Raw genomic sequence first — 13,092 nt, 5'->3', positions numbered from 1 at the left:
AATTTACATTTTTAAAACCCCTCTACGAGTATTCAAGCAAACAATTGTCTAATTATTTATCTACAGATAATTTTTGTTTTATTTCACATCATTTCTATATTTGTACTGTGATATAAAGAATCACATGAGCTCTTAATCAAGCCTAGTCGTTGTAGTCAATTTAGATTAGGAACTATTCACTTTTTTACCAAATCACATTCATATAATTTTTTTTAAATGTGTTGCCAACCATACTATCGACTACTAAATCGAATGTCAAGTTGGTGCATTCGATTAAGATTTTCGACTTATAACTATTCATTGTTTTACCAAATTATGTGAATTTGTCAACATACGTTTAGTATTTAATTAACAATTGAAATTGGATGACACAAATAAAATTACACAATGTATTAAAGGAATTCATTGAGTTGCCAAATCGGTGTGGTCCTCAAGGGTTATAAATCTTCAGTGTCAAACTAGGATCTAACGATTGTATCCAAGATCCATGCGACCTAACCCTAAAGGTCAGTGTACTTAAACGTGTATATTATCATTGTCTGCTGAGTTACCACTCTTAAATATACTTTTAAATGAGCTCTCGTTTACACGAATTCGATATCACACTATAAAACAACAAAAAAGTTAGCAAATAGCATACCAAAGTTCAAGAATATAAAATGTTTAGTAAAATAAATTGTTTTAAGCTCAGGTAAACTTGAAAAAAATGCAACATGAAATAATACATTTCTTTACGCATGTACTTGTAGAAAATCCAATGTAAATGGGTTGTTGTGCCGTTATTGTGATGAAGTAAATTAATATCGACATATATGCTTAAGTTCGGATGAATTTAAGTAAACTATTCTTTATATATTGTAATCTATATTCCAGTGTCTGTCACCCTGCCAAACTGTACAGGAAAAGGACTGTCCTCAGAAGAAACAGGATGCATTGTGGGAAACGACACTTCATGTGATACATGCCATTGTTAAGTCTGATGATGACATTAGCATGTATTGTATATTGCATATAAATAATAAAATAACATTTAATCATGTCTACATTGTTTGTATATAATGGTACTTCTGATGACAACTATGCAATTCCTCTCAGAAGTTTAGATAATCATTTGTTCAAAAAAGGAAGTGTATTGATGATTCTATCTTACAATGAGAACTTGCTTGGCTTCACAAATAAAGACGGCTCTTATTGCAATTGATAACACTTAGATTAAAGCCTTACCCTTTGGTTATGTTTGATCATCGATAGCAAGTATTATATTACGTATTTAGACATAAGTACGGTAAATATTAAGAGCTCTCTAACGTCAGTCTTTTCCAATAGTCCTCTGATAGGCGCTGTTTTAAGCGCCAGCCGAGCGGTCATTGTTTATATTTTATATGTTTGCATGCTCTTAATTGTTGAAGCCATTCGTTTAGGAGGTGGAATTACCCCAAAGTACATAGTTTATATTTTCGAAGTATGGAAACGGCAGTTATTATCGTTAAGACTGTTGATGGTAAATTGGTCCATTTGTTAATATTGTACCACCTTATATCTTAAAGAGATGAGGAATTAGCAATCACTGAACTATAAACGTTCTCGAAATGTTCGAAAATGTACATGCATAGTGTATACACGCAAGGGGATATGACGTCATTGTTGGTTTGATTGGATAAGCGCGCGATAACGAATGCTATGTCGGCTTTTTTATATAAAATATGCTTTCGATAAGCCCTCTTTAACAGTCCATACCCGGGTTCATAAGATTTGAATGATTCATATTCGTTTTGAGTAATTTTTAAATGTAAGTAAAATAAACATTCGCGTTTTTCCTTTGGTTTATGCCAATATATGAAATGGAATTGGATTACCTGCGCTTCTGCGTTCTTGCAGCATGAACACTCGAAATGATGCAACAACACATTATTTAGACATATAATTAAACATTATAGGATGCAAATTTATTCGTTCATTTTCCATTGTTTACCTGTCTACCGCTTAAAAATACCCTGTCTGTTCTGATTTTGTCATAGTTTTTTGTGCAAAGCAATGCCAGTTGCCCATAAGTCATAAACATATTAAAATTTTAATAACATCGGAATAGGTACACAAATAATACCTTATATTGCTTGTAATACAATTTTATAATTGGCATATACTTTTGTAGCAATTTAGTGTCATAGAATGCCGCTTTACTGGTACGAAAAGAATGTAACATAAGCAATGCCATTGAGATTCAGTATTTGAGTTTAAATTGCCGGAAAGTAGACCTCAGGGACAAGCTAGCACAGTTTAAAGTTTCATTTTATGAATATTGCTGGTTCAAATTTTCCAAAAGTGCATGTAATCAGGTTTAATGTTCAAGATATACCGCACATTCTCTCGCTCTCTTTTAAAACTTGCATAAAAAGAATAGCAGAACTGAAATCACATCTTCAAAAAATAAAACAGCCCACACAATTGATAGAAGGTGGAAAAAAGGATATCTAACAACACAGAACACTTACAAATGATTTTAAGAAAAGACTCGATTATAACATTTTGTAATATAAAATCAACACATGTATATGTATCTTACAATTTCAAACCATATCGAATAATACAAATATAACAGAACAGAAAATGGACCGTATTTTTAATATAATGTCAACTCAAATCTGATTAAAAGTAACAGGCAAGCATGTCTCTTAAAGTAAGTTCTGCTCGAAGCAAATATTACCTGTGCCTATCAAAATGTGTATCCCAGGCTATGCATTAACACGGAAAGGCTGTCAAAGGAAATTAAAATGCCAAACAACAAACTTTTGGAGCAGGGCAACATTTAATGATCAACATATAAACCATTCGAAACTACGACAAATACCACTATCAACAGATCTAGAAAGATGCAAACAGCACGTACCAAAATATCATATATTCCCGTTTTACAAGATTAAGAACGACAGTCGTACTAGAAGGAGATTGAATAGTTTCTTTCTCATAAATATGAACTTCCAGAACTTAATTAGAGTAAGATATATCATGCATCCTGATGAAAGGAAATGAAACCGGTAGGGGTATCATTATTTATGGCTTTATTTTATATTGTTTAAACATAAAACTATAAATATATTAATCACTCGCTAGACCTTTAATATAACCATCACATATTTTCTGTATAACACGTGTTTAATATAGGACTATCACTCTGCAGTTTTGTAAACAATTTAATTGGAAACAATACTTGCTTTATTGGTTATATTCCAGCAAGTAATAGGTTTATTTCTTATATTGTTTTTTAGATGAATTTTAATTTTGATTTAAATTTAGAGAAAACGTGATATTTTCTCTTCCATTCATGAAAACTATTGCCCAGCCTTTGGCACTTTCTTATTTAAACATTAAAGACGCCACGAACACATTACCCAAGTATGACGTCATCTAACCGTTTATGACATTTCTATTTAAAATAAATTTCGTTAAAAGCATAATGTTAATGTTATTATTCTTACTGGAAATCATCTCAGCATCTGATCAACTTATTACCGGATTTAAAACGATAGAGTATAAACTTCAATATTTATTCTTAGTTCAACAGTTCTGCAATGCATGTAACATGGGAAATGGCAATGCTTTATCAGTTTGTGGGTCTCGGCTCATCATAAGCGCTGGTGAATCAGGTACATCATTTTTGTTATAATGGAAACGATATGTGATTAAAAGAATCTGGCTCTCGTTATCAAATAAAACAAGTTTATTTAGCGACCCATCTTAGTAAGCGAGTCCTTCTGGACTCGTTCATAAATTGTGAGTTGCATTACGACTCGTGACTGATCATATATCTTGTCATTGCTTGTATACAGCATTTGCATACTTTGCAGTTGATCAAAACAATGGTAGCTACAGTGACAATTCCAGTCGCCGATATAAACTCAAAATCCTTTTTTAATGCACAAAAAGCCATGGATCCAGCAAACACTTACAGAGACAAGCAGCGCTTCGGTAAGACGCCACATTGTCTAGAAATATTAAAGATGATTGGATTTTTAATCATATTTCACTAAAATAAAACATACGGAGGAACGCTAAAATGATTAGGGACAAATAGAACTTGTGGAGTGTATATGTTTACTTTGTTATGCGTGCAATTGCTGGAATGTTACTTCGTCTAAGTGTATGAATAAGCCATTATAACCTGTCACTTGTGGATAGAATCTTTTAAATACAGCCTTACCTTGAGAAATATCGGTTACATTGTTTCCTTAGATATTTCTGTTTGTAGCTCGTATGGCATGTCATCCAAATTGTATTTCATTCGCGATTGATTTATGTGTTTCTCTGTGTTCAAAGACACATCCTTGTCATCGGCGCCAGAACGCATGGACTTTATTTCTCTAAATATAACCAACCAAGTACTATTGAAAACTATTGCTTTTCGTTCACATATTTCAACGACACATAAAATAACCTTACCAAATACGTAGTAATTATGCAGTAAAACATAGAGGTAATAGCATCTATAAGCAGTTGTTTATCAACTGAACAAAATGCAACTGCACTGGTGGTTTTATAACAAACACAAAGTTCGATACATTTTTATTGCTTAAGAAGCCGTAACATGACACCAACACATATATCATCGCAATTACAACATGGCGTTTGGGAAATACAACACAACAATATTAGAGAGTATATAAGCGAACTAATAAATTAAAATACAACTACATCAATATATCTCGTCGATCAATCGGTCCAGTCGACGACGGGAAAGTAGGGAAAGACACTGGCAAATCATCGTCGGAAATGTTTCAAGAACGACCCCTGATTCTCCCGTGCTCCGTGGTTTAGTAGTGGAAATTAGTATCCTGAAAATACATCAACCATTTATGTATTTATTTTTGTTGCCACATAGCTGTATGATACATTGCAACTAGGATACATGTATTATACACCAACTGGCGGCCGGTATTTACAAACTATTAAAGAGCAGTACGATTTGAAAGAAGAAGTGCTTGTAGTTAAAGAAAAATGAATGAAAGGTCGAAAAGAATGTTAGGTAATTATTGAATATATATCAGGATAGCCATGCTCGGATTAGCAATAAAAAGCAAGAATCTGAATTTCGAATTTGGATGGTCATTTCTTGACCTGCAAAAGGAGTGCGTTTATAAAATAATATAACATATATAGTTTACCATCTTCCTTCCTTTCGAAACACATTGCTTAATTTTAGGACTCTCATTCCTTTGTTTGATATACGAATAAATATGCCGATACAACATTTAGTCACTGGCTATCCTTTTGGAACTTTAAAGGAAACTTTTGAAAAACACACATTGAAACATGTCAAATGCATTTTGTCGAATGATGAAACGGCCAAGTGATATTAAAAGTGGAGGTTGTTAACACTGTGTGAAATTGTGTGCAAAACACTTTTTATGCCAAAATGGTAATACTTATTAAGAGCTTTTTAGACTTTATAAAGTTTTTTTTTCAAATGTGAGTACGGATAACAACTGCGGTAGATTTTGTTCAATCTGTATACTAAGAAAACAAAAGGCTAACATGCAATAATTCCTAATCTTTACAGTATATTGCACATTGTTAGAATTTCTACATTTTGTAGAGCGTTGACGCTGTGCATATTGATATATGGACATAATAATCAATGAAGACGGGATTTTTTAATCATGCCCTTATATCAATAGAATTTTCGTCGAAAAAAAGTGAACGTAACTTCAGCAAATGTTGATTGTTATGCTCATTATAAAATGAGGTTAATGACTTACTTTTGCCGATTGGGACACCGCCGACGCTTCCGCTAAAACCGCCTCCGACAGTGCCTCCGAAGCTACCGCTTACTCCGCCGGTACCAGGTCCGCCAAGTCCAGACACGGGTCCTCCTGGTCCACCATTAACAGGGCCACCGGATGTCATTGGGCTAGGACCGCCTGGCATAATAACGGAACCGCTTCTGAATCCGCCACCAAAGCTGGCACTTACTCCGCCGGTACCAGGTCCTCCAAACCCTGGAAATCCAGACACGGGTCCGCCTGGGGCACCGTAAACGGGGCCACCGGATGTAAATCCACTTGGTCCGCCTGGCATGATAACGGGACCGCCTCCAAAGGTGCTTCTAAAGCTGCCGCCTACACTGCCGGTACCAGGTCCTCCAAATCCTGGAAGTCCAAACACGGGTCCTCCTGGACCACCGTTAACGGGGCCACCGGATGTAAATCCACTTGGTCCGCCTGGCATTATAACGGGACCGCCTCCAAAGGTGCTTCTAAAGCTGCCGCTTACACTGCCGGTACCAGGTCCTCCAAATCCTGGAAATCCAGACATGGGTCCTCCTGGGCTACCGTTAACGGGGCCACCGGATGTGAATCCACTTGGTCCGCCTGGCATGATAACGGGACCGCCTCCAAAGGTGCTTCTAAAGCTGCCGCTTACTCCGCCGGTACCAGGTCCTCCAAATCCTGGAAATCCAGACACGGGTCCGCCTGGGCCACCGTAAACGGGGCCAACGGATGTCGAGCCGCTAGGTCCACTTGGCATGATAACGGGACCACCAGGTCCGCCTGGAATGAAAACAGGACCGCTGGGTCCACCGGAAACTGGGCCGCCTGGGAAGGTGCCACTGGGACCCCCTACAGGACTTCCGCCTAAAATTTAATGTATACTTTTTAAGATTTCGAATTAGGAATCCTAACAATCCTAAAAACCTTTTACATAGTAAATCAAACTTTGTAAAACTGTATTCTATTAGTTTTAGGTTCAAGTTCAACGACTTACCGCTTGGTCCGAAAACACCACCGAACCCATATCCATAGCTCGGCCCAGCACCGGCGCCGACAAACAATCCACCGCTACCAGCTGGTGTTGGTCCACGTCCGCCCCATGTGTTCCTCCAGCCACTAGTTGGTCTGCCCCATCCTCCGGTGACGCCACCTGGGCGTCCGACTGGACCGCTCCAGCTGCCACGTCCGCCCCATCCACCGGTGACGGAACTAGATCCCCAACCGCCAGTCCACCCACTTGTAGGACCACTGGTACTTCCGGGTCCGGCAATACCGCCAATGGGACCAAGACTTCCACTTCCACCGGTGACACCCCACCCTCCGGTTCCGGTCACTCCACCCCATGACGTCGGTCCACCCGAGCCCCCGTTTCCTCCCCAGGAGCCCCCACCAGTTCTCCAACTTCCGGATACGCCTCCGCCTCCTCCTGTTCTCCAACCACCAGGGACGCCAGCGCCGAGTCCTCCTGCGATGAAGATAAGACATTTAATCCTTAAATTGCATCTAAAGGTTAACAGAGAGAAAATAGAAAAGGTTGCCATTTGAGAAAAATACAACAGTTGATATGCAGCATATCAATGATAAGACTATTTTCAACAAGACTTATATAATACCATACATAAAAGAATTTGATGAAACCTTCTTTATCACACCTAGAAAGTTTTAACGTAGAGTTGAAATAATTTAAAATTCTAGTTGCTCTGCTCTGAATGGCGTATTTATGATGTTAAAAGGCGCGATTAAAAGTAGGACCCACAGCTGTCCAATATAATGGCAATATCTTAGTGTAGTATTCCAAAGCACCTCCTATTTGGTAAAGTTGTCTGTATCTCTTGTGTTTAGAGTTCAAGAAATAAGTTCTTATTTGTTCATTTCTTGAAATTGTTGTAATGTTTAGTCGTTAAAAGGAAATAGAAAGATCCATGTCGTTTTATTAAAATTATGATTTAATCTGCTATAAATTGTTTCAAATACCTTATAATATATGACAATGTAGAGATTACTTTTGCGGTATAAAATGACAATTGTTATCAGATATCAGGGTCTCGCAGAACTTTAACTACTTAGAGAACACCATCTTGCAAATGATCTACGTATTGCACAATTAAAAGAGCAGTAACTGTTCTGACAGATTCTAAAAGTGAAAGGAGAACCAAAGTGTAAAGCTTATGCAAATGAATTAGTAGTTTCTAAGTTATTGTATGAAAGTACCTCCGTAACGATATCCTCCTCCGCCGCCACCGCCTGCAACAATCACAACATGACCACTTCCAGATCCACCGCTGCCCCCTCCACTGGCTCCACCACCGGAAATGCCACCACCGAAGCCACCTGCACCTCCGAAACCGCCGCCACTACCAACTAGACGGTAGAGCAGTTTAAAAACAATTAATGGCGGGACAAATAAACGTCTTCATATCAAAATCCTAAAGTTAGCGTTGTCACAAGTTCTAGCTTGTACAAAATAATAGTTCAATCAAAACCGATTACATTTTTAATTTCCAACACTCAATAAGGTGCTATTGAAGCTAATAAACACAGTTATTCAATTTATTAAGATACTAATTTTTTAGGCAAAAGTACCAAACCAAGTATTACCACACCTTTGCCGACGGCCAGAGTGGTGCCGACCAGCAGACTGGTGATTAAAAGTATCTGCATTACGGTTGATTATCTGAAACATATTATCAATATGCCAGAACTCTTTTAAAAATACCTCCTTCATGAAATATATTAGTACCAATTCGGCATTCACATCATTGTACAACTAATTCGAAAATATTTTAAATAAAATAAAATTATTTTGATGATGTTGTCTGCGATGATACCGTTTGCTTTTTAAGTGATACTTCTGTATATAGGTTTTCAAATATGCTGATAACATTTATTTAAGTCAATAATATTTATGTGTTTATTGTTGATCTTGTTTCTTTGCTTAAGATTTAAGCTCCTGAACGAATGAATAAATTTTAAGGATTTAATTTGGCATATTACACAACCGATATGGCATTCAACTTAACATTTTACACGCTTCGCAAATCCCGGCAAAAGGTAAAAAAGATTTACTTTGCGTTGAAATAAGATGGCAAATGCAATTTCTGTAGGAGACAGGGGCCGCTTTTATACCATGCTTTCATGAATCCATTGGTTCATCTATCAAATCATATATGAACGAACAATGAACATTAATACCTTGTTTGTTATGTAAACATGGTGATTAATGAAATTGAACCTTACGTGTGGTTCTCCTTCATTTCTTAACTCGTAAAATATGCATGTTCTCCTTGTCAAGGGTGCAGCGGTGAAGTTTTACATGCTGACTTGATTTGTCACGGAACATATATATGTTTTTGATTTACATTTTTTCTTAGATTTACTTGTGCCTGCTACATTCAGTTTTTTTCTGAAATGTATGGCTAATTCTGCAATTTAAAGGGCCATCTGCGTTTTTTTGCAATATAATTAGTGTTATGTGACAGTGTTTTAAGTAAAATCTCGTATATTTTTTGTTCATTAAACATTCATTAATGGTTTGCAATTAAGCAACGAACATGCTATCGGAAATTTGTTCAAAACCAAGTCAGCCTTTGTCATATAATGGATATTCTTTATGTTTAAGTTTATGTTTAGTTCAGCAATATCTACAGGAAATATGTTAATTGTGGAGAACATCGTAAGAGCTGCAGTGGACATCCTTTTGCAACAACTAGCTATTGTCAATGTGAGTAGGCATTACTGGAATTCGGCAGCCAAATATAAGTATTGCTTTGTTTAAGCGGACAGTCACACGGCATCACCAACACAGACTACATGAATATGAGTATTTATATCAATATTATTATAATTGTTAGGGCTTAGGAACCGCTATACGTGTGTTCAGGAAATCATATTTTTAATTATTTATCTACAGGACATATTATTTTTTTTACATTCTTTCTAACTTTGGTTGCATGTTATAATACCTATTAAATCAGATGAGCTCTCCATTAAGCCAAGATGTTTTAGTCAATTTAGATTTTTGAATTCTAATGTTCAATTGTTTAACTCTCTGAATTAATATACGCTTATGTTAAACGAATTAAAATTCACATAATTCAGTGAAGGAATTCAATGATGAGCCAGATCAATGAGATCATTAAAAGTTGTGAATCTCCAGTTTCAAACTTGGCCCTAACGATGGTTTCAAAGAATAATGTGAGCTTTATTAAATCTGAATATGGCAATTACACTCGTTTATTTTTTGATAATACGAGTGGGAATGTATCAATGATAATTTGGCCATGATTTGATATAAAAGGCATCAGCACAGTTCAAGCAAAGGTTCATGTTATTAATGTTCTGCTGGGGTGCCACTCTTTAAACTACTTTTCAATGAGGACTCGTCAAATAAACATTGAAATTAGCAAAGAAGTTCGTTTCCATTACAATACCAAATGTCGAACATATAAAATGTTCAGTCGAATGAATTTTTGTTGAAGCTCAGTTAAACTTTTTTGAATAAAATATGCAACATGAAATAATACATTTTTATATATTTTTGTACCTACAAAATGTCCAATGTATCAGAAAACGTTTTCAATAAAATACATTTTGATGCAGATGTTAAATGCATATGTTAAAAAGGGAGCTGTTCGGTATATGCTTGGCGTTAAAAACACATAAATGCTGCTCTAATGGAATTGGATATTCTTAGATTAAAGCCTTAACCTTTAGCTATATTTGGACATCGTTGTCATTTATTTCATATTTCAAAACATACTTTTAGTTGTTGAAGACATTTATTTTAGAAAAAGAATTCTTCATAGTTTATATGTTAAAGTATGAAAACATCAGTTCTTGTTTCATTTAATCTTTTGATTGTCCACTTTAAAACAATTCAATCCAAATCTAAAAGAAAAGAGGAAAATAAATGTAACAACTACTGAACTGTTACCGTTTCCTTAATGTCCGAAAATTTACGTTCATAGTGTTTAACAGAAAGGGGCTATGAATTTATTTTTTATTTAAAAATTGCGGACGTTTTCTATCGACTGATATACGACGATGCAATTGTCGGCTATACTTTGTGATACGACTTTACCCCCAGCAGTTTTATTGAAAAAGTGTCTTCTTACGGTTGTAAGCGGACCATGCACGAGAATTTCGAGTAATCCGACTAGCCGATACACTGTATTTCGAAAAGCCATGATAATAATCTAATCTTTATATTTCGGAAAAATATTTATATTTATCTATTTATAAATCTGTATTTATTTGTTTATTTATTAATGTATTCATTTGCTCACGCAATATGCAAACTAATTATAGTCGTATTAGTCAGATATAGTTACTCGATTTTTCTTCATACAGACGTAAGACACAAACGTATGTTTTCAATAACCTGAATTTAACAGTACATTCTAGAGTGAAGCTGATAAAACTAATACTAAATCGTGGTGCGTAATTACTTAAAATGTAAATTAATGATCGCATTTGTTCTTAAGTTTTATTCTTTATGAAATGCGAAATGGCTCCTTCGTTTAAACATCATGAAGATACGAACAAAATTTACCAATCCTCAAATACACATACAATTTATTATCATAGGGTTCAAATATCTTCTTGTATTGACATGTGTGTACCTGCCCATCGCTTAACAATCCTGCTTCTGTTTTAAAGCAATGTCAAGGTGTTCTTATAGTTCTTAGGCCTTTCTATTTGATTGGTAACAGATCCGACACACAATTATTTTGAAAACTCCAAACAATCCGAAATCCTGTTGTTGTTTTCAGCAGACGTAAAAGCATTATGACGCAATAAGCTAGAACCGAGCAATCCCAGCATCTATCAGTTATATAATACTCCAAAACAAGTGTTTAAAATATTGAACTTTTACATTTTTATATAGTCTAACGCTTGTAAAGCCGAAGAACAGTAATCTACAACTGATGCCTTCAAAACCCTTATGTCGGTTCGGAAGGTTTACAACAAGTTTCCAAGTGAAAGGTACATTCTCTCACTACTCATTTTGGACAGTTTTTTCATAATAGTATAATAAATAGAACCTTTTATTAACTGGGATAGTGTTAATATATTTTGATATTTTTGTTTACTTTGGATGAACAGTTGAAACCAGATGAAAGCAAAACTTAAGCAAAGGTATATATATATATATTTATATTTACACCTCAACTTCCATTCCTTAAATGAACTGCATTTTGGCAATTGCGTTTATCAATCGATGAACGCAACATCTTCGGATATGTTCGGATCGAAATTCATAGCGTAACAATATATATAAAAACTATTGATCTTGTTATTGTTTGAATTGATCAGCAGGTCCCTTAAAATATCAATCAACATTTTAGAAAGCGTTTTTTTGTTATATTTTAATTGTATTGTTGCCATGTTTCAATTTTACGTTTTAAAGTGATTTCAAGTGGTTGATCTTTTCCCGCGTTATTGTGACGTCATTTGAAAAAAATGTTTCCGGTTTCAGTCGTGTCGTTCAATTTACAGAATGGGTAAGCAAAGATTACTGAAAGGTTTTCTTAAATGAAATGAAGTATTTTTTTTTTAGCAATTATTGAACGAAATGATGAACTATTTGTGTAAATATAAGTAATGCATTGCGGGGTTGATGTCATTATCGGGGAAATGAACTCAATTGGGATGGTTAAAGTACGCGTGGAGTCCGACTCCACACACTTTGACCATCCCAATTGCGTTCATACCCCGAGTATGACATCAACACCGCAATTCATTCCTTAAGTATACTAATTCTAACAGTTATAACAGTTATAAGCAGACCCTGTTAGCGCAGTTAGGAAAATGCTAGTTAAACTTTTTTGTCATGTAGCAATTAAGAGGCATTCTATAAACTACTTTCTATACATAAATCTGTTCTTTAATTTGTAGCTCAGGTTTGAAGCTTCACTTTCTGTTCCGAATGTTGAAAAAGGCGTGTTGTTTATTTTCAGCACCGCCTGGACACGAACCACATCGAGACGCTGGATGGTGTGTAGCTACCCTGTAGCCAGACCCAAGCCCATGCCATGACACTGTGTTTGTCAGAGAGGGCACTAATCGTTGAGGGGTTGATGTCATTATCGGGGAAATGAACGCAATTCGGCTAGTCAAAGTACGCGTGGAATCTTTTGGACTCTATCCAAATTGACCAGCCCAGTAGCGTTCAGCTTGAACTCCCAAACGTACCAAAATATAAAATATTGTAGTTCTACAAGATGAACATCGATGAACGTTTCAAATGGAGATTAAAAACAGAATCCTGAATTAAATAAGAGTTAGATATCGCTAAGCAGATTTTTTATGGCATTTTTTTTAATGG

The 13,092-nt window shown here is 35.7% G+C and overlaps 1 protein-coding gene across 1 annotated transcript; it reads right to left on the bottom strand.

Annotated features, from left to right (window-relative positions):
• Nucleotides 1-4,570: 4,570 nt before the first annotated feature.
• LOC128223318 (uncharacterized) lies at nucleotides 4,571-8,881 on the bottom strand. Its single transcript, XM_052932596.1, has 6 exons — nucleotides 8,832-8,881; nucleotides 8,369-8,439; nucleotides 7,977-8,126; nucleotides 6,760-7,230; nucleotides 5,754-6,629; nucleotides 4,571-4,829 (listed from the first exon to the last, which is right to left on the bottom strand). Exons 2-6 carry the CDS (start codon nucleotides 8,424-8,426, stop codon nucleotides 4,822-4,824), a joined length of 1,563 nt encoding a protein of 520 aa, XP_052788556.1. The 5' UTR covers nucleotides 8,427-8,439; nucleotides 8,832-8,881; the 3' UTR covers nucleotides 4,571-4,821.
• Between the last annotated feature and the right edge of the window lie 4,211 nt (nucleotides 8,882-13,092).

The sequence above is a fragment of the Mya arenaria genome, chromosome 17, assembly GCF_026914265.1.
Source record: "Mya arenaria isolate MELC-2E11 chromosome 17, ASM2691426v1".
Lineage (NCBI taxonomy): Eukaryota > Metazoa > Mollusca > Bivalvia > Myida > Myidae > Mya > Mya arenaria.
The sequence above is the reverse complement of the archived record's forward strand: the minus strand, read 5'-3'. Positions and strand labels throughout refer to the sequence as shown.